Here is a 23,273-nt window from a genome sequence, read left to right as displayed (position 1 = left end):
ACACACACAGCATACATTCACAACTTGTAGGAATGTACACCCTGCATGTTCTCAGCTTGGGGGCACAATAAGTACATTAGAAAAAATGTAACATAGAGGAGTGTGGCACACACACACACACACACACACACACACACACACAAACGCGCTTTCGTTTGACAGCTGTGAGCTATTGGAGTTAGTTCCCATAAACTTCCTCTTCCCTCTGCAGGTTCAACGGTAAAACACACACACACACACACAATTCTCAGGCCTCGCCTTTATCTTTCTTTATCTTTCCTTGAAGAGCCCGTGGTTATTCCCCATTAGGAAAACACAGACACACAGCAATCTGCTGAAACATAAAAAAACCACACACACACACACACACACACACACACACACACAAATGGAGCTTTTTTTTTATTTTTTTTAAACCTGTTACACTGGAAAGAGCTTTCCCAGATCTGCATTTGGTAGAAGTACAGACAACTATTAGCTGTGTCTCGCCGTTTTTATTTATTTGACAGAATAGACAGAGATGTTATCTTTGTCAGAGTAATCTGTCACACCAAAGCAAGGTTTACACAGAATGGTTGGCAGCCATGTTAAAGGAAATGGCAGTTGTTAATGTCCTTTTATCATTAACCTTACAACTGGGGTTGCAATGGTATGAAATCACTCTTTCTGACTGGTCAAACCTGTCTTAAGTCAGCTGCAGGGCACTAACTGGAGCAGCCAGATGTTTTGTTCTTGGCTCAAGGGTACATTTAAAGCTTTCAAACAATTCAGTGTTACTGATCCCACATGGGACCATTCTGTTATCAGTTTGGGGTGCAGCCACTGAAAACAAGATAAAAATATTCTAGTACAGCCAGGCTAGCTTCTCTAGTACAGGAGTAGCAGCACTTTGAGCTAATGTGGACATGCTAACATGCTGACAATGATGTTGGCACACTGATGTTTAGCAGATAAAATATTTACCATGGTCCCTATCTTAAGCCCCTCTCCCATTGGTCAAAAAAAAAACACCACCAAGACCCAACACCTGGCTTTGGTATTTAATAGGAAGGGTTACAATCGACATCCACTCCTTTTTCATCAAGTACATATTGTTTTGATGGTTTTAAGGCTGTTTTTTTGCAAGCAAAAATTAGCATTAGCATTATCACAAGTGGACATACCTGCAAATGCACCGTGCTAACCAAGATAGCAGCTAGTGTAAGGGTTAGCTCCACCCTCCTGTCCAAATATGGTCACTTCTGGCTCCAAAAATCCAAGATGGCAATGGCCAAAATGCCAAACATGAGTCCACAAACCAATAGGTGACATCATAGTGGCTACATCCATTATTTTATACAGTCTACAGTAATTGGTCGCTAACCAAAGTATTCAAGATTAAAATTTTGACCTGATGATGGCGCTATAGTTATATTTTCTTTTTCCATCCAGGGATGAACCAGTGACACTCTCTACTGACTGAGTACTCTGAACTATTGTCAAACATAAAATGTTCTAAGGGAATATTATTTCTTTGTCTGTATTTGTAATAAAATATGTCAAATCAGAAGACAAATGCTCACAACACAGCAAACTTTGGTCCTTTAAAAGTTATAGATACACTTAATGATTTTATATCTGTTTGATTATTTCTTTACTTTTTTTTTTTTTTTTTACATTAAACTGAAATTCAACAGAGATAAAAACACAATTGAGAAAAACGAGAGAGCTTTACACTTTTCCTGTGTGGATGAGAACACGCAGCAACATGTTGGATCACACGATGAGAGGAAGGAGAGGCAGCATGAACAGAGAGGAGGAGGAGGAGGAGGAGGGGAAGGGGGCGAAGCCACACTCCAGGAGAAAGTGAAAGACTGTACAGGTAAAGATAAAAATTAGACAAACGGGGGGAATCCCTCAGTCTGAGAGAAACCAGGAGTTTAGTTACTTTCGTCTGCTTAAAGTCTCATACAGAAAAAATAACTGTGAACAGAAGGAAGACTTTTTGAGAAGGGGGATATTTGCTCAGTAAGAGGTTGCAGTATCAAAACAAGTTGTGTAGCTGATGAGCCAATGTTCATCTAGCTGAGTAATATTTTACTAAAGCACAGGAGGGTGCTGATGGTGGTGATGGGCAAAGTCTGTCCACAAAAAAGTCCCCTCTTTGGTTAAATTCTGCTTCAGTCTGACGAGCAAAAATAAAGAGGACAGAATAAAATCCAAAATAGGTAGGTCGATTTGCAAACAGTGTTGGGAGCAAAGGTGAGGACATCAGAATTTCAATTATTACTTAAGATTAAAAACAAGCAGACACACTACAGAGTGATCCCAAACTGCCAGAGCTGACAGTGTCTTGGTAGAAATAACAGGGAGAAATTAGGCATACTTGCTGTCAGCAAATTGATAGTAAGGATGCATTCACACTGGCGCTATTTGGTCCGCTTTAAAGAAACCCTGGTCCGCTTCCATGGATAGTTCGGTTTGTTTGGAGTGATGTGAACGCTCATTCAAACTCTGGTGCGGACCAAACAAGCGAACCCTGGTCCGCTTGAAAACTGGGGGTCTCGGTTCACTTTCAAGTGAACCCTAGTGCAGTTCGCTTACAGTGGAAAATGCAAACGGACTGTCCAGCGAACCAAAGACAGGAAGTGAACCAAAGAGAGACAGTGACATAGAGCGCAGTGCATTTTGGGTAGAAAAAAAAACAAAGCCAACAACATGAACTGCGAGAGGCAGAAGTAAAAAAAAGAAAAAGTTGGAAAATGTCAGACATGGAGTAGTGAGGAGGTGCAGGTGCTTGTTGATATATGGTCAGAGGACTATATATCACAGTTGCTTGTGGCTACCAACGATGGATTTCCGTTTTCAGTCCTGGCCAATCGATGAGCCAGGTTTTCTTCTTCCTCCTGCTTTTTTTATTCCTGGTCAGTGTTTTTTTCGGGCAATACCGCCCCCAAACAAGCAGCTGTTGTAACTGCGTGACGTTGTCCAGGAGGTTTGGTCCGCTTTAAAACGTGCAGTGTGAAAGTGAACCGAACCAAATGTGTGAAATTTTTCGGCATTCCCCTCCCAATCGAACCGAGCCCCCAGGACTATCCTGGTGTGAATGTGCCCTAAAACTCAACTGACAAAAACAGTTTCCCTTCCGCTGGTGGGAACATGACACCAAGGTGGACATGATAATTTCCGCCTCTGTTGCAGTGCATCACTGCCTAGAATACTGTCTGTATTTGTCCAAGCAGTGCTCAGAAATCATTCTAAATTAGTCTGCACTGAGTTCGAAAGGTTCAGTGTGAGATTTAGGGAGATTTAGTGGCATCTAGTGGTGAGGACTGCACATTGCAACCAGATGAAACTTCTCAGGGTTAGTGTTCCTTCAGTATTCATTGTTCAGGAGGTTTTAACTGAGAGCTGAATTATCCACAGAGGTCTCTTCCTCTCCAAAACAAACAGACCCTATGAAACTAGTTTAAACACAGAATAAGCAGTTTCACATTACAAATCAGTGTTTCTCCTCTGCTACTCGTTGCAGATTGGCTTCTACTTATGGCACGAAAAATCGTAAAAAAAAAAACCGCAAACAGCCCTATCTAGAGTCAGATTGATTTGTGATGCATTCATGACGCTGAACAAGACACACCAGTAAAAAAAGCAAAAACCAAAACAAAACAGACAGGCATGCTTGCCTGGCTACTGACAATGGGAAAGGACACTATTGTCTTTTTTTAGTGGGCTTTCCCAAGTTTAAAAATAACCTGCATATAAAAAGGGAAAACATTACAGAGGCATCAAGACGTGGTCATAGAAAAACTAAATTAAATGTGTTCTAAGTTTTTCTGTGTGCTTCTTTAAGAAATATCAGACAAGTGACAAAACTTTTGGTGTCTGAGACACATGGGCCAGGGAGGTCTTACATATGGGAATGTCATGTTTACCATTACTCTGAAATGGTAGGAGGCTTGGGGATGTGTTTCAGGAAGACGACATAATGTTGTGTTGGTTTATAGCCGGATGAGGAAATGGGTGTTCAAGCTATCACGGACGCCTGAAGTGTTCCTCTTGAGAACCAGGATCTTTTACACAGATTAAAAAACTCATTCTATTTATCTTAAATAAGTCACATACCCTTTATGCAAAGAAACACTGAGACAAACACAACACACTGAGAGTGTGTTTCACACCTTCAAACAACAAAGTCTGAATGAAAGAGATGATTTGTGCTTTTAAACAGGAAGCAGGGAATCCTGAATTCCGATGTATATTAGGCACTGCGTATACAAGAGCATTCTTGCAAATAAAACTGCTGCGTTGCAGGAAAAAAGAACAGGGGGAATGTTAAATGCAGAGGCACTGGTGAGGTTAGCTCACAGGAAAATGTAGGAGGAAACACAGAGGCACAGAGATAAGTAGCCAGTGACAGATTGTAAAGTTTGTAATCTCCCGCCACAAAAGCTTGATTGGATCCAATAAGATGTGTGAGAGGACTACTCTATATGTCTGAATGGACTTTGTTACTTTAGGCTGTGGAAAAACCTCTTTAGAAATAGATGTTATTTTGTATGAAAGAATGTACAATGGTTCAACCAGACTGACGACTTAAATGTCTCAAAGATCTTTCTGAGCAACAGTTAAATGAGAAAAGAAGAAATCAGCAGTCATTGATAAATGAAATTGGAAGCTTAGCATTAAAAATGTATGCAGATTAAATATGAACAGGCTCCTGTTTCAGTGTTAGAGGACAATAATGCCTATAGCAATCTAGAATTTACGGAAGCGCATTGCATTCCCTTGACAAATAAAAAAGTCCTGTTTTTCTGAGTAATTTTTTCTGTTTTTCTGAGTAATTTTTCCCTGTTTTTCGTGGTAATATTTTCTGTTTTTCTGAGTAATTTTTCCCTGTTTTTCATGGCATTTCTTTTCTGTTTTTTGTGGTAATTTTTTTTTTATCAGTAAGGGTAAGGCACATAATTAGTTACACACAGGGTATGATAATCTAGCTATGTTTTCGACTGCATCCTTCTAGTGTAGGCCTATCGCTCAATGTAACAGGTTAGGTTAGTAACAGGTTGTAACAATGTTAGCTGACAAACGTGTATGGGCATGATTTTACAACCTGTTACTAACCTAACCTGTTACATTGAGCGATAGGCCTACACTAGAAGAAAGCAGTTGAAAACATAGCTAGATTATCATACCCTGTGTGTAACTAATTACGTGCCTTACCCTTATTGATCCCGTAGTTGAAATTGTCTAGGAGCAGGAGCACGGATGCAAAATACATCCATGAGCAGGAGTCACCATGGATGCAGGGGTCACTTGCAGGTGCCAGGTGGGAGCTTATCGCGAGATTTTCAAGTATCTCGTCTCCTCTCACCGTCTAACCCAACACGTTCTCATCCCAAGTTGTCACATATTGCCACTTTGTCAGTGGACTTTCCTGTCAACATATTACGCTCTAGATATCCTTCTGGGTCTGCTGTTGACACCACAACCAACGCTGGTATGCAAACAAAAGCACAGGTTTCGAAAAAAAGATCATGGTTTGGCTCTACACTAGAAGCAAACACCGGGTTCCCAGGTGAAAGTCCAGGGTGTGTTGATCCATCCACCACCACTCCCCCCTATACGGACTTTTCAGCTCCTTATATTACGTCATTGCCAGTAGCATTTCAAGCTGATGCTTTCTAGCAGCGTATCATACTGCTTCGACAGGTGTCATCCGGCCTACTGTCAGTGTATCATAATATGCAAAATCATCCGTCCGGCCGCGTTACGAACTAATGATGCCTGGCGGTGTATCATACTGCCCCGAAAGGTGGCTTATGGCGTTGGTGCCTGATGTTGAATTTACTGACTGACAAAGCGGTGATATTTGAACCTTTCGGAATGAGAACTAGACTGAGAATAGACTTAGCCCAACGGACTAACTTAATATTTAGAGTTGAGTTTCATCGTTATGGTTCAATAATATTCGAGGGTCAGTGATGCTTTTCTGGACCAGAAAACAAATTCAACATCTAAGATCTCACAGTATTCTCACCTGTAACGTAACACTGTGGGGACATCTGCTAAATGGAAGTTTGAATCAATCTCCTTTTGTGGCCAAAATTATTTCAAATGTAAATAATATATTTGGTGTCTAAATTATATATTTTTAAAAAAAAATTCTGTTAAAATAGTTATTGTTGAAGTAAATAAAATAAAAAAATGACACAACAGCTGTCTCGGAGCTTTTGAATGGTATTTTATATCAGCACTGGATTCGAGCAGACACATCTAGAGCCAGTGCTTTTTCCAGGTACAGTCTGTTAGAGCGTGTTCAGACTCGATTCCGACTGATTCCATGAAGCAAATTTTAGTGTCAGACATGGGAAGTTTAAAATATTACCATTTAACGGGGGCACAGTGATCAGTCTGTGTGAATACACAACATGTGATGGAGGGAAGGATGTGTTAAATACAGTGTGCGCTGTAAAGGTTACACATGGCAGGATGTTTAACTAGATACAAGATTTCCTGAGGGGAAGAGCTGTTTGTGAAGTGAAGTCTGGGGTTACAGACACTGATAATGGGACACCACAAGAGCTATAAGTCTGATCTTGCTCATGATGATGATAAATTACATGCTTGAGGAAATACAGAGAGGATTGTGGCGGTCTGAAAGAGACACAGAAACATCACTCATTCACATCACGGAACACAGAGCACTAAATAAAGGGTATCCATGGCTAAGATGTGTAGCTTCAGGCTGTTAGAAGCAAACTGTATTTGGTATCTAGAGCTCTTCACAATATGATATTGTATGGATAACTTCCTGAAAATGACATACTATGAAGGTGATTATTAACACAATATTATGATGGATTTATGGCCCTTTTTAGGTGTTCAACAGTCTAAATATGTGTCCTGTTTCACTAAATGACTGCACAGATTTCATTCCTGTAACATGATAGAAAACTGACTGCTGAAAATTGCGTGTTTGGTCTTTTGCAATATATACATATTTTATGGCGTTCAGAAGCTCAATTTATGCAGTCCTGTAATCAATCCTACTTCATGCTGATTACAATATTCAGGTTTAGAGAAGTGTTGATACAACTCTATGATATTTTGGAGGCTGCAGTTGTATTGCACCATACTGACAGGTGTTCCTACTATTTTGGTCAGCCCATTTATGTCAGTGTAGGTTAACTATATTACAGAAACACTTCTCTTTATGAAGGTAGGATTTATTGCAGGACTGTTGTGTTACACTGCATTCGTTTGATGTGTTCTTAATAAATTGGCATCTGTGTGTATGCAACAACCCGTTATCTATTTTTCCAAATAACTGTTGCCCTGACTTTTAATGCCTCAAGGCAGCTCCAGGCATCCAGTCACACTTTTTAAATAGGCTGTTATTAGGCCATCATCTTTTTGTTGGGCTGACAGCATCAGGTAATCTAATACTTCCTCAGATATAGTCTTCCTCCGGTGGGATGAACGCACGCAGAGATGCTGGTTCAGCAGCAGAAAACACTTTCTTCTGCTTGCCATTACTTTCAAGACATGCAGCATGCATCAAAACAACCTTGTGGTGGTAGAAGTAATCTGATTTTTAAAGTAAAAGAGGCATTAAAAAGAGGAACTTTCTCGAAAATAATGAATTAGTATCTCATACTAATGAAATAATATCTCAAAATAATAAGTTAATATCCTAAAATAGTAAGAAACTTTGTCAAGACAATAAGCTAGTATCTCAAAATAATGAGTTAATGTCTCAAAAAAATATGTTTTTCAAAATGGGAAACTAAAATAATGACTTAGAACAGGGGTCGGTAACCTTCACTATCAAAAGAGCCATTTTTGGCCAAAATAAAAAGAAACCTCTTTCAGGAGACGCAAAACATACTTGAAAGCCTGCGGCTGAACAAAGTTTCCTTTTGCTGCTGTGCATCATAAAGTGTCACGACTGACGACTGGTCACTTATATTACTCGAGAGACATTTGAGTTAAACATATCAGTTCTTTTGTTTGAGACTTATAATTAAAGAAACAGCCTATTAAGTCTAACTTGGCCTCTTAACATTAAAAATAAGTCACACATAGCATATAATATGTTTTGCCACAAGTTGGCTGAGCTACTGATGATTATTTCGTACTTTGACTTTGAAGCACGGCAGTAAAAGCATACAAATCTGTCCACACATTATTAAATTTTCTATTTTCCATTGAGACTTTTCCTTTCTGGATTTCGAGATTTCGCAAAATTCTCAAAATAATGAAAAACTTTAAAAATGAAGGCCTAGTACCGTTTATTATTTCGAGAAAGTTTCTCATGGCTTACAGACTCTTTTTTTTTTCCCATCATACTGGCAGAAATGGCTTTCATAGATAAAAACCTGTAAAAATAATGGACCACCGTGCATCACCCATTGGTTTGTGGACTGCCGTTTTGAAGCTTGGCATTTTGGCCGTCGCCATCTTGGATTTCTGGAGCCAGACATGCACATTTTTGGACAAGAGCGTGGAGCTATGGAGGAACGTGGGCGAGCCAGAGGACACAACGCATGCCCACCTACACCAGCCACGTGACTGAATGCTGCACTAGGCTTTGCCATGCTAAATCGCCACTAACAAATTTAAGTTCCATAATTGGAGGTAAACTTTAGAGGTAAGTATTAAAGTAATCTTAGTGACGTTAGCTAACTGCACACAGGCCCACATTTGGCAAATATTACATATAAGAGGACTAACGTTAGCCTTGTAACATTATTGTAGCGTTAGCTTACGTTAACATGTGTAAGCCAATGTAAAAGTGTGCGGTGTGTGGTGGTTAACACGTTAGTTGTCTTGGTGTGCTGATAGCATAGACTATAAAAATAAAAACCCAAAACACAACAAACGCCATTTCAAGTAAAAGTGCATTCATATTTTTACCTAATTAAAAGCTAAAAAGTATTGACATCAAAACCTAAAGTTCCAGAAGTAAAAGTACTCTTTATGTAGAATAATGATTATTGGATTGGTATTGCTGATGCATTAATACATTTATCACTTATTACTTCATATATACTGCTTGGTAATTTAATCTATAGTAATACATCACATCATAGGCGACATACATTTGTAGGATTAGTAAATAACCTCCAAAACAGACGCCTTCAGTAATGTGTGAAGGGCCTAAATAACCCCCTCAGGCTTGTTTCTATTTCACAGACTTTTTGGGCCAGAATGTCAACACAAAGATTTATGTTTATCTGGCAGACGATTTTACACAAAGCAACGTGCAATAAAAGATAAGTAGATCAAAGAGAAGCCTTCAAGAATAAAACAGGATATCTTATTAGCCAGTGGGCAGACTGCCATGAAATTTGCTGACTGAGTCACAGAGACACTGTTACTGTACTGTCACAGACATGTAGAGAAAATCCCACAGATAAGTGCTGAGCTAATTGTGTAGATCATGAAAGAATAGAAATGTAGAGGAACAAAAACATGGACTAGTAGACACACGTACATCCGAGACGCTCACACCTCTGAAATCTGCCTCGGGGTTCAGAAGTATCACTGTGTGGTATTTGTTGCTATGAAGGCTTTCATCGCCACTTGTTTCAGAGGAGGAAATAGAACTAAGTATATTTACTTTTAAGTAATGTACATAAGTACAAATTTGAGGTACTTGTACTTAAAGTATTTCAATATAAAACTCTACCTCTGATAATACTTTAACTTAAGTTGGTTTTAAATGAAGGACTTTTACTTGAGGAGGGGTGTTTTTACAGTGTGGTATTAATACTTAATTAAAGTATCTGAATGCTTCTTCTACCATTGCCTATTGTATCTACCTTATATCTATTACTGCTGCAAATTAATATATTTATTTTTCAACGGTGGTAACATTTACCACACCCCATCATGACTGTGTAAATGTACAGTACATGTATGCAGTATTCTTTGGAATCCCATTATTAATTCTTTGAAACAACAACAGGACTGAACTTGATCAAACAGGTCTCGCTGAGGTTGGATTAACTTTCTCTCTTCATTTTCATTTTTTTATTCATATCGAGATGCCAAAACTTCGCCACAGGGCTCGCTCATGTTTCGTCATAACAGACGAGGAGAAAGTATCGACGAAACGTCAGACTTCATTCACAGAAACATTCCCTTGTAATGCCACAGAGAGAAACCCACTGACAGGAGTGTCCCACATAAATCAAAGTTTAAAAAAAAAACACCTCAGAGTGTGTTGTTTTGGATTCATGTTTATTAGTCGATTTCAGTAGAAATGTTGGCAGTAAATTAGATTTGTTTTTGTTTTTAACTTCAGTCACTGGGGGGGCTGTCAGTGCCACACACAGACACAAAACATGAAGTACTACATACCACACTCTGCCCTGCAGCGACAGCCTGACATGAACACACACACTGTTACATTCACACACACTTACATTCTCTCTCACACACACACACACACTCAGCTGAAACACTCCATGCTGGCCTTGGCTCTCTCCATCTCGTGTAGGAAGTTGTAAAACTGTGGGAGCGTCAACTCTGGAGGAGATGAGGGAAGAAAACAGGAAACAGTTAGTAGATAAAACAGACTGAGTGCTACTCTATGACACTAGATAGAATTAAAAAAAAAGTCTGCGCCCTTTCACACTTTGGTATAAACAACAAGGTTTTAACCAATCGTTTATCGTTTATTTATTATGGCAGCTTTTTTAGATCTCCTGTTGTAAAAACGGGTCGGCTTTCATACGGGAAAATTTCTCTGTAAGTGACTGGGATTATTTTTGGTCTAGTTGATAAATACATGTCTTACAACCCTGACTACCAGGATGTTCTTTCTAAAGCATCAGCTCACTCAAGTTAAAATAAAATTACTTTTTTACAGTGGCAGTTGTATTCATACAGTTTTATTTTATTAGCTATTGTTTTGAGACATAAAGGAGTTTCCCTTTTATAGCGGTGGTTCCCAACTGGTGGGTCATGGTCCAAAAGTGAGTCGTGGGTCCATTCTGAATGAACGTGTCAAATTTGTAAAAAACACACTTTATTTTCAAGTACAGTGAATTTCTGGCACAGAGCTCTTAATTTTAAGTGCCGCTCAGCAACATGGCCAAAAGCAAGTTTGACACTGAAAATATTAAACTGTGTGGACCTTAAACTAAGGAGACATCTGGACCCCATGGCTGGACCAGTTGGGAACCACTGGTTTATAAACAGTCACGGATGCATATGCAGCAGGAGGTAGAAAACTCAAACGCCATGATAGCTTACACTACTGCTCCAAAGTTTAGCACCAGTTGTTATATTGATGTTTTTCTTCTTTCCTATGATAACTATTTTAATAAAAACAATATCAATCAAACACCAGATTTTTTTCTTTACATTTGAAGCAGTTTTTTGCCCAGAAAAGGAGAATTAAATGATTCAAACTTCCATTCAGTCGATGACTCCAGTGTTGCACGACAGAGGAGAACACTCTGTGAACTTGGATTCTGAATTTGTTTTCCAGTCCAGCAAGGTGTAACTAACCCTCAATCATTATTGAACCAAACTGCTGCGACTGGGCTCTAAATATTGGGATATTGATCAGCTGACATTTCCTGATCCAGTTCCAGTAGTGCTAACTACTTAAATGGTAGTGTAGCTATATTTGGACATTTTCAGTGTTTAGAAATGAAGCAACTTCTTGAAAAACAGAACTATAGCTTATAGGATGAAAACTTGTCTGTTGCTTTTCCAAAACTATTTCACAGCATGCCTCATCATAGACATAACGTGACACATGGACCAGAGAGAAACCTGAACCGTAGTCCTAATACAGACAGACTGCACAAAGTAAGTTCTTGCAGGTGCGTGAGAAATGATCTGGGAGTCCCAGACTATAAATAAGTCACACAAGTAACTTCAACATTTCATTTTGGCATCGCTGGGGAAACACCCCATAATAAACTTAAAACATATTGTAATTCAAGTCGTCTGAGAGAAAACTAGATGCCTGCACCTCTTGGCACAGTTTTCAGGTTTTAGGAGATCTAGGCAGGGCTGGGAAACTTTGGCCAATTACAGGTTATTTCAGAGAGAAGGCGTTCCTATTGGCTGTTCTACAAATGCAGATAGCGTGCACATTCCTTCAGTGAAAGCTTGATCCAATGGTGGAGGATCCTGTTGAGAATGTTGCTATTCCAGCATTGGCAACAACGGCCTACACTGCAAAGCAACCCAAAAAGGAAGACGGACTCATCAAAAAACAGAAGTCTAAAAGAGAGTTTTTACGTAAAACAAAATGAAACCTGTGTCAATACTGGTAAAGCATTTTAGAGATGGAGAGAAAATGTTGCTAATAGTTTAGCCTTCTGCTAACTGAAGCCAGAATCTCACAGCTGCGGCTTTATCTTTGCGTTTATGTAGCTAAGATTGCTTCACCGGGAGGAGAGCGGGCAACAGTTCCACAAACAAATCATGGGTCAGCAGTTGCAGCAACCCCAGCTCCGGGGTACCAGACAGCCAGACTCCCCGCCAGATCAGCAAACTTTCTGTTGCTGCTGTTACACAGGTTAAACCCAGAGCTGCTGCCGGACATCCGGCACTGCAGAGTTTGCGCTGGCTGAATTTGAGCCACGACAGCCGCAGACTAAAGCTCCTTCTTCTGAGCTGCTGCCTGCTGTGCTCCCTGCGAAGCAATCCACAGCAGTGGGGTGTGAGGCAGAGGGACGATGGGGTGGCTTTTTTGGCTTTTTGCCTTTATTAGATAGGCCACAGTAAGAGTGAAAGGGGCAGAGAGAGAGACGGAATGACATGCAGTGCCACAGGCTGAAATTGGACCCACGGCTGCTGCGGCAAGGACATTGCCTCTGTATAAAGGACACCTGCTCTAACCACTAAGCCACTGGGCGCACCTGGCTAACTAATGCTTGTCTCATTTGTGGCATGATAAACACAAGTCCCTTTTACACTGCCTGTTCAAGGCTGGAATATCGTGCTGTTATGCCTCCTCGCCGTGCTGTATGTGGTAGGTATGATCGCAGAATGGGGGGACAGAGTGGTCTCGTCATTTATCCATCACTGGAGGTTGTAACAGCACTGAAACCTTGTATGTGTGCAACCCACCGCAGGAGATTTAAAACGTAGCTGTTAACAATTAGCAGCTAACTCAAAGAAAAAGAACAGCAGCTGTAAAAGTCTACAATTTGGGAAAACAATGGGGTCCGGGAGATCCTTACCCTGCCAGCAGAGGACCAGATCAACCGCCATGTAACAGAGACAGTAAATTATGTTATAGACACATAACGCCATTGTTGTTGTTGTTTAGAAAGCGCTGCCAACGTGCATGTAATATATCACCTTGGAGGCCAACGCTGATGTGTTACTAGTTCTTTGGATGGCTCTTTTGATTCTGCAAAGCCGAGACACAGTGTATAATCACACACTGGAGCAGACTGATGGCGCAGTTGTTTGGTTCTGTATAAAAATGCAAAGGAGGCATAGAGAAGGGACTTCGTGATGGCTTTATAGCATGATCTCTATAGTGCATTACAGTATGAACCGCAAATGCTCCTGGTTGTTGGGTGGGATCAGCTCAGGACAGAGAAGAGAGCTGCAGGAGGAGGGTGTATTTCCAAAGTCTGCTGTGTTTTTTTGCCTTTTACAGATTTCTGCCTACCCCAACTTTAAAGACACCAAGGAGTATATATGAATTCCTTGCTGTTTGCCTGCACCAGTTAAGATCACAGAAGTCCCCTCATTGTGGATATGAGTAACATTAGCATGTAGGGAATTCACCATCAAAATATTCCAGACACTTGATATACAGAATGCCAGATGTTAGTGGAAACACCCCTGGAGTGTGTAAAGGCAAAAGTTCACCCATAAAAAAACTGTGCCAATACAGGATTTAATAAATATTATTTTTCAGCTGCAGAGGATCATGAAAAGAGACTCTGCACACCTGTCTGGGGAGTTAAGGGCACAAAAACAACTCCACATGTTGATCTTCCTCAAAAGCTCCCAGTCAGCTGTTTTATTTTCTACCCACCTCGTCGACTCATGTGCAGTGTGGTTTTGCTACTGGTGCTCAAGTGTTGGAAAAAAAATGACATCTGTAAAGCTTTTTTCCAGAGGGAGCGACAGGAGTGGCAGCAGCTCAACGTCACAAGAATGTGAAAGCAAATTATAATCTCCATCAGTGGGTCAAACTACATTTTCTCTGCGCTGCTTCTGCAAACTGTGCATTCCTGCTGCTGCGTATAAATATCTTTCTGCTAGTGTGACAACACAGCGGCACATATTTACATTTCAGCACAGTAAAAGAGAACCTGCAGACCTGATCTACCTGTGGAAATAATTTCAAATATTTGAACAGGTCTGTCTCATATCTCCTGCCCTGAGTAGACAGTGTTCAACATTCAGCAAGAGGCACTTGCAGTCTGTGCATCTACCATGTCTTCATTCATGCACCTTCACTCATCTGGATCTGACCTGTTGAGATCCAGTGAGGCGGGAGGTTCTTTGCTGAATGGAATTTCTTGTGAACAAATGTTTTCTGTTTGTGTCAGTAACAGTTTAGTCACTCACCCATGTAGACGTTTTCAGTGGAATTCCCCTTTCTGACCACCAGCTTCAACTGTAAGAGGACAACGAAACTGTGTTCAACAACACTGAACAAAGGTGTGCGGAAGGTATGAGTGTGTGTGTGTGTGTGTGTGTGTGTGTGTGTGTGTGTGTGTGTGTGTGCACAACTTTCATACCTGCAGGAAGATGTTGCCCACTTTCTGTACTTCACTGGTGCCGACAGTCACTGTGGGGGTTAGAAAAAAACCTCATAACACTCAGACTGATACAAAGAGATCAATGAAATCACTATAAAGAACACTTTATTGTTTTTTCACTTTACAGAGTTGTAACTGTATCACTTATTTTTTCTTCAAATGTTTAGTTCTTTGGTCCTTTATTTGTGCATATCCTTCTGAGACCCAAACTTTTGTTCGGTATGCATTTTTAATTTCTCCTAGCTATCAGTAGGACCTGATAAGTACAAAAAAACTAAACACTGTCAACGATAATAAAGTCCCAATGTCCTCAAACAAGTACTTCCTAATTAACAGCTTGTTACTGTTGCTAGAATTGGCCAAATTTGCATGGTATATCAAACTACAAACATTATTAATCAGAAATAAACAAGTTTCAATCATTAAATCTGATCAGGTTTTTGTCCACTTTTGTGTCAGGATCAGCTGTAGACTGACTTGGCAGAGATGGCTGCCATCTTGTTTTTACATGGATTAGTGTATTGTGCTTTTGCTACTGCTAGATGGCATAAAAAGTGTCCAGCAATGAGGACCACAGGTCGGAGTTAAGTAGAATGAAGTAGAACGTCTGGTAAAAACAAAATGTGATGTCCTCATATGAGGACACAGGGTCTCAGGAGGATATTATAAAATAAAACAAGAGAGATTAAAAGATACAATAACATCAGAAAATGCACAGTTTGCATGAAAAAAACCCGGGGGCCTCGTGAAAAGGACCCCAACTAACACTGAAATTAAAGACAGCTGTACCTGCTTGACACCAATTTAAAAACAGACATATATATATTCATAAAATATCTAAAAAAAACAACAACATAATTTCCAAACAAGTAATACTAGACACACAAAAAAAAAATCAGTAAATAAAAAAAACAAAGATACCAGTAACACATATCTGCAATGCTTACGAAGACTGTATCACTGTTTGATACTGAAAAAACAACAACAAGAAAAACAACATACTCTGTTACACTGTTTATTTGAACTGAACTGAACTGAACTGTATCTGTTGGGTTCTTTGGTAGTTAATTTGCCTCATGTGGTATTTTCAGTCATCCTCATTTGTTAAAAACAAACCAGATCAGTGTATTACATTACTTCCTGAAACATCACTGGTTCGTGTTTGGCACGGGACTTTTGTTGCACATCCTGTTCTATTTTTCTCCCCTACTATCCTGTCGCCATTTTACTGTTGGCTGTCACATAATGCCATAACATACTCCCACCAAAAACTGAATCACTCTGAGTTGTAGCTTTGCATTCTCAAGCACACTGTTTTGGTTTAAAGGCACAAATACTGCAGAGTTCAGTCTCACCAGACTTTGTTTCCAGCAGACATGCTCTGATAAACACACTGTACTCTACCTGCTCAGCAGCACCGAGCTGACAGACACTGTCACCAACTAGCTGGTGATGGAAGTGGAGCATGTAGCAGCTAAAGAGACAGATATTTATCTTAGGAGACCAAACATGAGCTAAAAGGACATAAATTCATCACATAGGCACAAATGCAGGACTGTGTGTTGGCTGCATGTGCAAATAGGCCTCTTTTTAGGGTGATAATATGTCAGTGCTGCACGTCTATCAACACTGTTTTGAGTAAATCTGACCTCTAGTGGCCAAAAAGTGACTTAAAACTCACTTTGTTTATGACAACTTCCTCTTTTGTGTGCTTTATTTATTTTTTTTAACAAGGACATTTCACCTGAATTTTACACTGCTTTCATCTTATTTTTTTGCTTTACTCTTATTTCTTACCTAGAGCTATATGTGGGTGATGTACGGCTAAAATATTCACACTGTAAAAACACCATCAATTATCAGGGACTTTTGGTTAGTATATTGTGATGTGACAGAAACACAACATTGTCCTTATTGTAGAGGTTGTACTACAGTTGTTAAAAGATATTTTCTGAACTTATTTGACTGCTCAATCTAAGTTGAATCAACCACCACTGTCTCTTTCTGCTTGATCAACACCTCTGCATTACTAATAGTTGTTTTCTCCAAATGCAGAGTGTGTAAATGCAACAACTATCATCCAAAAAACAGAGTCAGATTATGAATTTTAAAGATGTTTGGTGTTTTTAGGGAGGCCATGACAAAATGTGCAAGACCTCAAAGGACCTGGACTTTAAAAAAAAAAAAAACATTATAATATTAAGCACTGTATGAGATGGTCTGTTTGAACAGCAACCTATGAGACAAGCTGCAGCCACATTGGCTCTCACACTAGTCAAGTCTCCACAGATGCCCGACTGGATACAGCCGCCTCACTGACAACATGCAGAGACACAATCCGGCTGAAACTTTTTGCATGTCAATAACAGCCCAGTCAAGTAAACTACAGAGGGGTGCAGCACATACAGGCACTCCCTGTCCATTCCCCTCCATAAGCTGGATCACAGTGTCCTTAAATGTGAAGATCAGCTCAGCAATAGCTTAACACAGGGCTGATGACTGCCCTGCTTAGTGTATTAGCATCTCTATTATCTGTGAGTCTTAAGAAGTCATTAGGCTGTATGGATAAACAATGAGGCTTGATAGAGAGCCATCAGCTGAGGTGTTCAAATGAATCAGAACAAAGAACAAAGAATTAGAGGACATAAGCTATGCTAATGGTTATGTTAGAGTACAGTGTGTGTGTGTGTTCATGAATATGTGCTGGAAGTTTGAGAGATCAGAGACAACTGCAGTGCTGCTAGTGTGCCCAGAAATAGACTTTAAGTCAACCTATAATTTTGTCAAGAGCTACATTTGGTGGTTTTGCTTACCTCCAAACTTCCACTCCATGTCCACCAGCTGGTTGACCATCAGGGTTTGTCCCACAGCAAGCCTGGACAGTGCTGCATAATGCTCTCCCCACTGCAACATACAGGAGACTGTGCTCATTAATTATATCTGGGATGTTAGAAAGACATTTTGTGCAACTTTAAAGCAAATTATGGGATTTTCTTTCCAAAGAGATTTATTTGATTGTCTGCTGGATTAGAGAGAAGTTCACAAATGTTTCTGAAGTTTTGTTTATAAAGGATGATGCCATAATGCCTCTTAAAAAGCTGTAAAATATAACTACATGTGTTTTAAGTACTATACTTAGGTGCAATTTCAAAGTACTGATACTTTACTTAAATATTTCCCTTCTATGCTACTTTTACTTCAACTCCACTCCAAGAGACATAAGAATTTTACACACTAATAACCTGTCACATGAACTGAAATATATGGATCTGGTGGATTGTAAAACGGCTCAAGTCATGTACAAAGCAAGAAATAACGTACTACCTGGCAACTTACAACACATTTTTTTGGATGGGGGTGGGGGTGGGGTATAACTTAAGAGGTAGATTAAATTTGAAACAATGGTGTCAACTGTGTTTTCGTCATTTTGTGGAACTCACTGGGTAAAGAAATAAAATAAAGCAAAGATATCAGACAGTTTTAAACAAAGTAAAAAGACAGTATCTTCAGAAAGTTGGGAAATGATTAGAGGGAATGTAAAGCACATTCAGGGTGACAGTGATGTCTGTATTCTTAGTTTGTATTTTCGTATTTGTTTTATTAAATTGTTTATCAGGTATTAAGTAGTGCAGTGGTGTAAATGTGTGGTGGATCGACTGTGACAAGAGTGTATTTATGTCATAGTCTGCTTAGTGATGGATTATATAGTTATAGACAAGAATGTTGCTTCTTCCGACTCCTTTTCAGACATGAAATGTTAATTTATATTTCTCACTGTAAGTGTGTTCATGATTTCTCGTTTGTCACTGTTTTGTAAGTTTTTTTTTTTCAAACAATATATTCTATTTTATCTTATTATTTTTTTAATGTTCGAAATAAATAAATCAAATCAAATCAGATTAGTTTTCATCCCCTTCTTCTACAGTGAAAGCCATGTATCTCCAGAAGTGTTGATGCTGCATGACTGTGATAAACTCAAGCGTGGAGTGTTCCTGTACGTGTTGATAAAGTCTCCTAATTCTTAAGCTAAATAAACTCTTTAAAAAACCCTCTTGGATCAGCTGGAAAATGCATCGTCACATCGAAAACAGGCTGTTTTTCGGACTCTTTAGAGATTCTCACAGGACAGCCAGGCTACAAACATATTATGATCTTATAGAATATGATGCACTGCTGTAAATTAAAACTACCCAACAGTATATAAAGGAGTTAAATTGAGCACAAAATGCAACATACACATTAATGCAGCTGGAATATTAATCCAAAAACAAAAGATATAATAGTAAACCACTGACAGAACATTTTACTGCACAAAAAAAAGTTGACTTTCAGTACTTTAGGTATATTTTCATGATCACATATTTTTACTTAAATAATATTTTGAATGCATGACTTTTACTTGGAGTGGAATATTTTCACAGTGTGGTGTTTGTACTTTTACTTTAGTAAAGGACCTAAATGCTTCTGCTGGTAACTCTATATAGATGTGTTAAAACAGTAGTTACCTGCTTTGAAAAATGAGCCGCCTTGTCTTCGTTCAGACCTGAGGAATCAACAGATAAAGCAGGTTTGTTTTCATGTGTACAATGTTCTCAATAATAAGTAGAAACGCTGCTGCAGGAATTAGATGCCACCTTCACCTAAAATGACATGCTGTCATAGGAGCACACTCTCCAGCAGCTATACTTAACCCCCTCATTTAGAAAATTGACCCTGTGATGAGCGATTCGGATGTGTACCTAATGTTACAAGGTCTTCTTTGATCTGCTCGGCTGTCAGGTTTTTCTTCAGGGCGCCTGAGGAGAGAACAGACAGAATCATTGTTACTGAGACAGAAACCTTCCTGTGGCTGCAGCCGATCTGACGCTGTACAGTTGAAGTTTCAGAAATATCAAGTCTGGTGCTGTGGGAAATTCAAAACTGGTGTATTTATGTCAATCAATCAATCAATTTTATTTATAAAGCCCAATATCACAAATCACAATTTGCCTCACAGGGCTTTACAGCATACGACATCCCTCTGTCCTTAGGACCCTTGCAGCGGATAAGGAAAAACTCCCCCCAAAAAACCCTACTATGTGTATGTTATATCTGTATTCTCTTCAGAGATAGGTGATACTATGGATAGCATTGTTTTTGCTGACTGTTTACTACTTAGAGAAAAGGCAAAGTAGTTCCTACTAACCATCAATTATCTCACAATGACAAAACGATGTGAGAGGAGACACATAAACAGATTTCTACACCAGGAGGACGAGGCAAACAGGCTCTGCTGCATTACAACATAGATCTGGATTTTGGGAAATAGGTTTATCGGCTCTCTTGCCCAAGAGTTGGATGACAAAATCGCTACCACTCATGTTTGGCATATATCTTCTCATCTAACTTAAGGCAAAAAAAGCTAATAGGCGTATTACCTAATATGTTTAACTCTTCCTTTGAGAGTGATACGTTCAAGGACAGGCCAGAAACCTCAATTTTTACTTTACACATATTTTAAATGTTCTCAACTCTTGTTGCTCTCTCCATCTACAATACTGCATCTAATGCTGCATTCATGTGTTCCTCGGATTGTCCAGTGTTGTTCCTCTGACATTGGTGTGCTCATAATGTGGAAAAAACATAGACGCTACAAAGAAGATAAGTTGTATTTTATTGCTCAGAGCATTTAAAAAACATATCGATGAAAATGATTTTGTCCCAGACTTGTTGCTGCACCAGTTCATCCCTTAAAATGACTAAAATTTTACCCGACTAAAGCTAATAAACAGCTTTTCTGACTAATCTCAGTCACTCTACATGAACAGAAATGGTTGCAACTTAATAAGATGTTACAAATTACATGTGACCAAACAATGTACATGCTACATGTGATTTAATACAAGTTTACTACCATCAACCGAACATTTACTTTTGTCCGCCATGTTTCTGTTTGTATGATGTCAACTCGGCAACTCGTACCAAAGTTTTGCTCAACATTTTTAGTTGTTGTTCTGACCTGAGGGGCATTCCTGTGAATATTCACAGTTGGAAACTAATTTTTCCAATTTTTCCAACACCACATGAATGCATTGTTAGAGGTTCTCTGAGGGTTAATAAAATGTATTCCAGGTAATGTAGTAAATCACCAGATGAAGTAGATAAGGAAGGCAGCCAACAAACTTCCCACCACATTGTCTCAGTCTAACACCTGGGAATAACTGATTTATTATTTTTGTATGGATGTGTGTGTGTGTGTTTCGCACCTTGTGGCACCAGCAGGACGCTCTTCATCAGGTTCTTCAAAGGACCGGCACTCATCCCATGTTCCCCTGCAAACTCACCAAGTTGCTGCATGAACCTCTCTGTCTACACGCGCGCACACACACACACACACACACACACACATATGCATTCATTTGCACACACACACAATAGGACAGGCAATGTTTTGCTCCGGTTCAGTTATCATGGCTAATCACAGAGTCCAAAGTCCCATTAACATCATAATTGTGTGCATGCATGTGTGTTGTGTCTGAGCGTGTGTGCGTGTGTGTGTGTGTGTGTGTGTGTGTGTAAGTGTGAGTGTGTGCTTACCTCTTTAGGCTCCAGCAGGAACTGGAACAGAATTTCAATCAGACGAAGAAATTGCTGCACAAAATGAAAACATCAACTTCTTTGTTAATGTCTGAAGTTTTGTTTGGTTTGTTGGAGAAAAATCAACTTTGATCAAACTTTTTATATCAATAAATATTCATGAACTCAAAGGACGTTTGTTCATTATGGTGTGCTGATTTTTTTTACAAAAGTAATGTAAATGTGTTTCGTTTTTTATGGTCCCTCTCTTTAAAACTACTAGCCAATAGTTTCTGAATATATATAAGACTTCTGAATGATGTGTGTAGGACAAGACCTTTGGCTGATTATTATAAAACAAAAAACTCCCACACACCGTCTGCTACACTGGTAATAACAGATTTATTGGGAAGATGACAATGTTTCAGCACTAAAATCTTCATCAGGTTATCTTATAAGACAGTGGGAGAGACCATCTTAATGGGTGAAATTACCCACTTGGACCAGCAAGGTACTGGTGCAGACTAATTTGTAAAAATCTACATTTTCTGTAGATTTTCTTATTTGTTTATGGTTTCAAAGTGAGGTCCTCTGCAAAAGGAGGGCTAGAATTGTAACGTAAAAAAATCTGTATTCAAATCAATTTCATAATTACAATGTAGAGTTTTTGACACCTGCAGCATATACACACTATTTTTAAGACTATTTCTGAAGTTAAACACAATACAGGCTTCATAAACTGCTGATTCTGTCCTGAAAAGGACATTACTTTAACATGTAATGGAGTATTTTCACACTTCTTTTACATCAGTGAAGCATCAGAGTGTATTCCTCTACCATACACACACAGTCTGTTGTCACATGATTCACACGAGCTGTCAACTGGTGTGTTTACTGACACCTCAATAAGATAAATCCCGCAAATTCATAACCACGCATCCTTTTTATTCAACTTTAAAGGCATCAAAATCCGTGACAGCTATTCACAGAGCTGCTCGAAGAAGAGTTCACCCCCAGAAACGAGCTGGGCTCAGTTATATCAGCTAACTATAGTGATATCATTTGGTTTATTCCTCCGGTGTCGCCGGTAAAAACCTGCTGTATTTACCTGCTCGTTGAACTTATTGAGGTTCTGAAAGTCGGTGCTGACAGAATCCGGTAAAACATCTTTAGTGAAGTGAAGCTGCATCTTTATAAACGTCTTTTTCTGATTTGGAAAAACCGTCAGAGCTGCTCGGCTCTGTCGTGGTTTTCACTTCCGGGTTCTACAGTGCGCATGCGTGACCAACTGGCAAAGGAACTTGTGAAGCAGAGCTCAAGGTATGTTATTTATCATAAAAATGTGGTTTAAACGGCAAACAATCAATGTAAACTGTTACTATAAGAATATAAGATATTCTTTATTTCAATCTCATCATTATGTCAACGACAAAGTGAAGTTATAAACTAATATGGTTGCAATGTAAGCAGTATTGGGAAAAGTACTCACATCTTTTACCTACGTGAAAAAAGCAATACCACAAAATATGTAAATGTAACTAAGTACTTTTACTCAAATACTATACTTAAGTACAACTTTGAGGTTCTTGTACTTAAATTGAGTACTTCCATTTTATGCTAAACAATTTTATACTTCTACTCCACTGCATTTATTTGATCATTTTAGTTACAAGTTACTTTGCACATTCAGATCATTAATACAAAATATAAATAACTAGTAAATTATGATGTATTATTAAAGAAGAAGTTACCAAGCAATAAATAAAGTAATCAAAATGAGCTCCACCTTTACCAGCTGCAACATTATAACATGATAAGTATAATCCAATATACATTATTTTTGTGATGTGATAACTTTAAATATAATTTGATGCTAATATTTTCACATTAATACTTAAGTAAAATTTAAAATGTGGGATTTTTACTTGTAACAGAGTATTTAAAGTAGAGTATTGCTACTTTTACTTAAGCAGATTATCT

General features: G+C 39.0%; 1 protein-coding gene across 1 annotated transcript; it reads right to left on the bottom strand.

The window, feature by feature from the left end:
- Positions 1–10,210: 10,210 nt before the first annotated feature.
- On the bottom strand, positions 10,211–22,562 carry commd7 (COMM domain containing 7). The gene is made up of 9 exons (XM_050065903.1): positions 22,402–22,562; positions 21,315–21,368; positions 20,984–21,086; positions 19,478–19,534; positions 19,244–19,281; positions 17,552–17,642; positions 14,718–14,767; positions 14,545–14,593; positions 10,211–10,515 (listed from the first exon to the last, which is right to left on the bottom strand). The coding sequence occupies exons 1-9, from the start codon at positions 22,480–22,482 to the stop codon at positions 10,439–10,441; spliced, it is 600 nt and encodes a 199-aa protein (XP_049921860.1). The 5' UTR covers positions 22,483–22,562; the 3' UTR covers positions 10,211–10,438.
- Positions 22,563–23,273: the final 711 nt, after the last annotated feature.

Source organism: Epinephelus moara, chromosome 16, assembly GCF_006386435.1.
Source record: "Epinephelus moara isolate mb chromosome 16, YSFRI_EMoa_1.0, whole genome shotgun sequence".
Lineage (NCBI taxonomy): Eukaryota > Metazoa > Chordata > Actinopteri > Perciformes > Serranidae > Epinephelus > Epinephelus moara.
Note: the sequence above shows the minus strand (reverse complement) of the source record. Positions and strands in the feature narration are given on the sequence as shown.

Coding starts and splice junctions, on each gene's coding strand:
- commd7 (XM_050065903.1), bottom strand. CDS start 22,482: ATGCAGCTTCACTTCACTAAAGATGTTTTACCGGATTCTGTCAGCACC. Junction 14,594..14,717: donor TGGGCAACATCTTCCTGCAG/GTATGAAAGTTG, acceptor GTCCTCTTACAG/TTGAAGCTGGTGGTCAGAAA. Junction 10,516..14,544: donor CACTGAAAACGTCTACATGG/GTGAGTGACTAA, acceptor CATCTCCTCCAG/AGTTGACGCTCCCACAGTTT.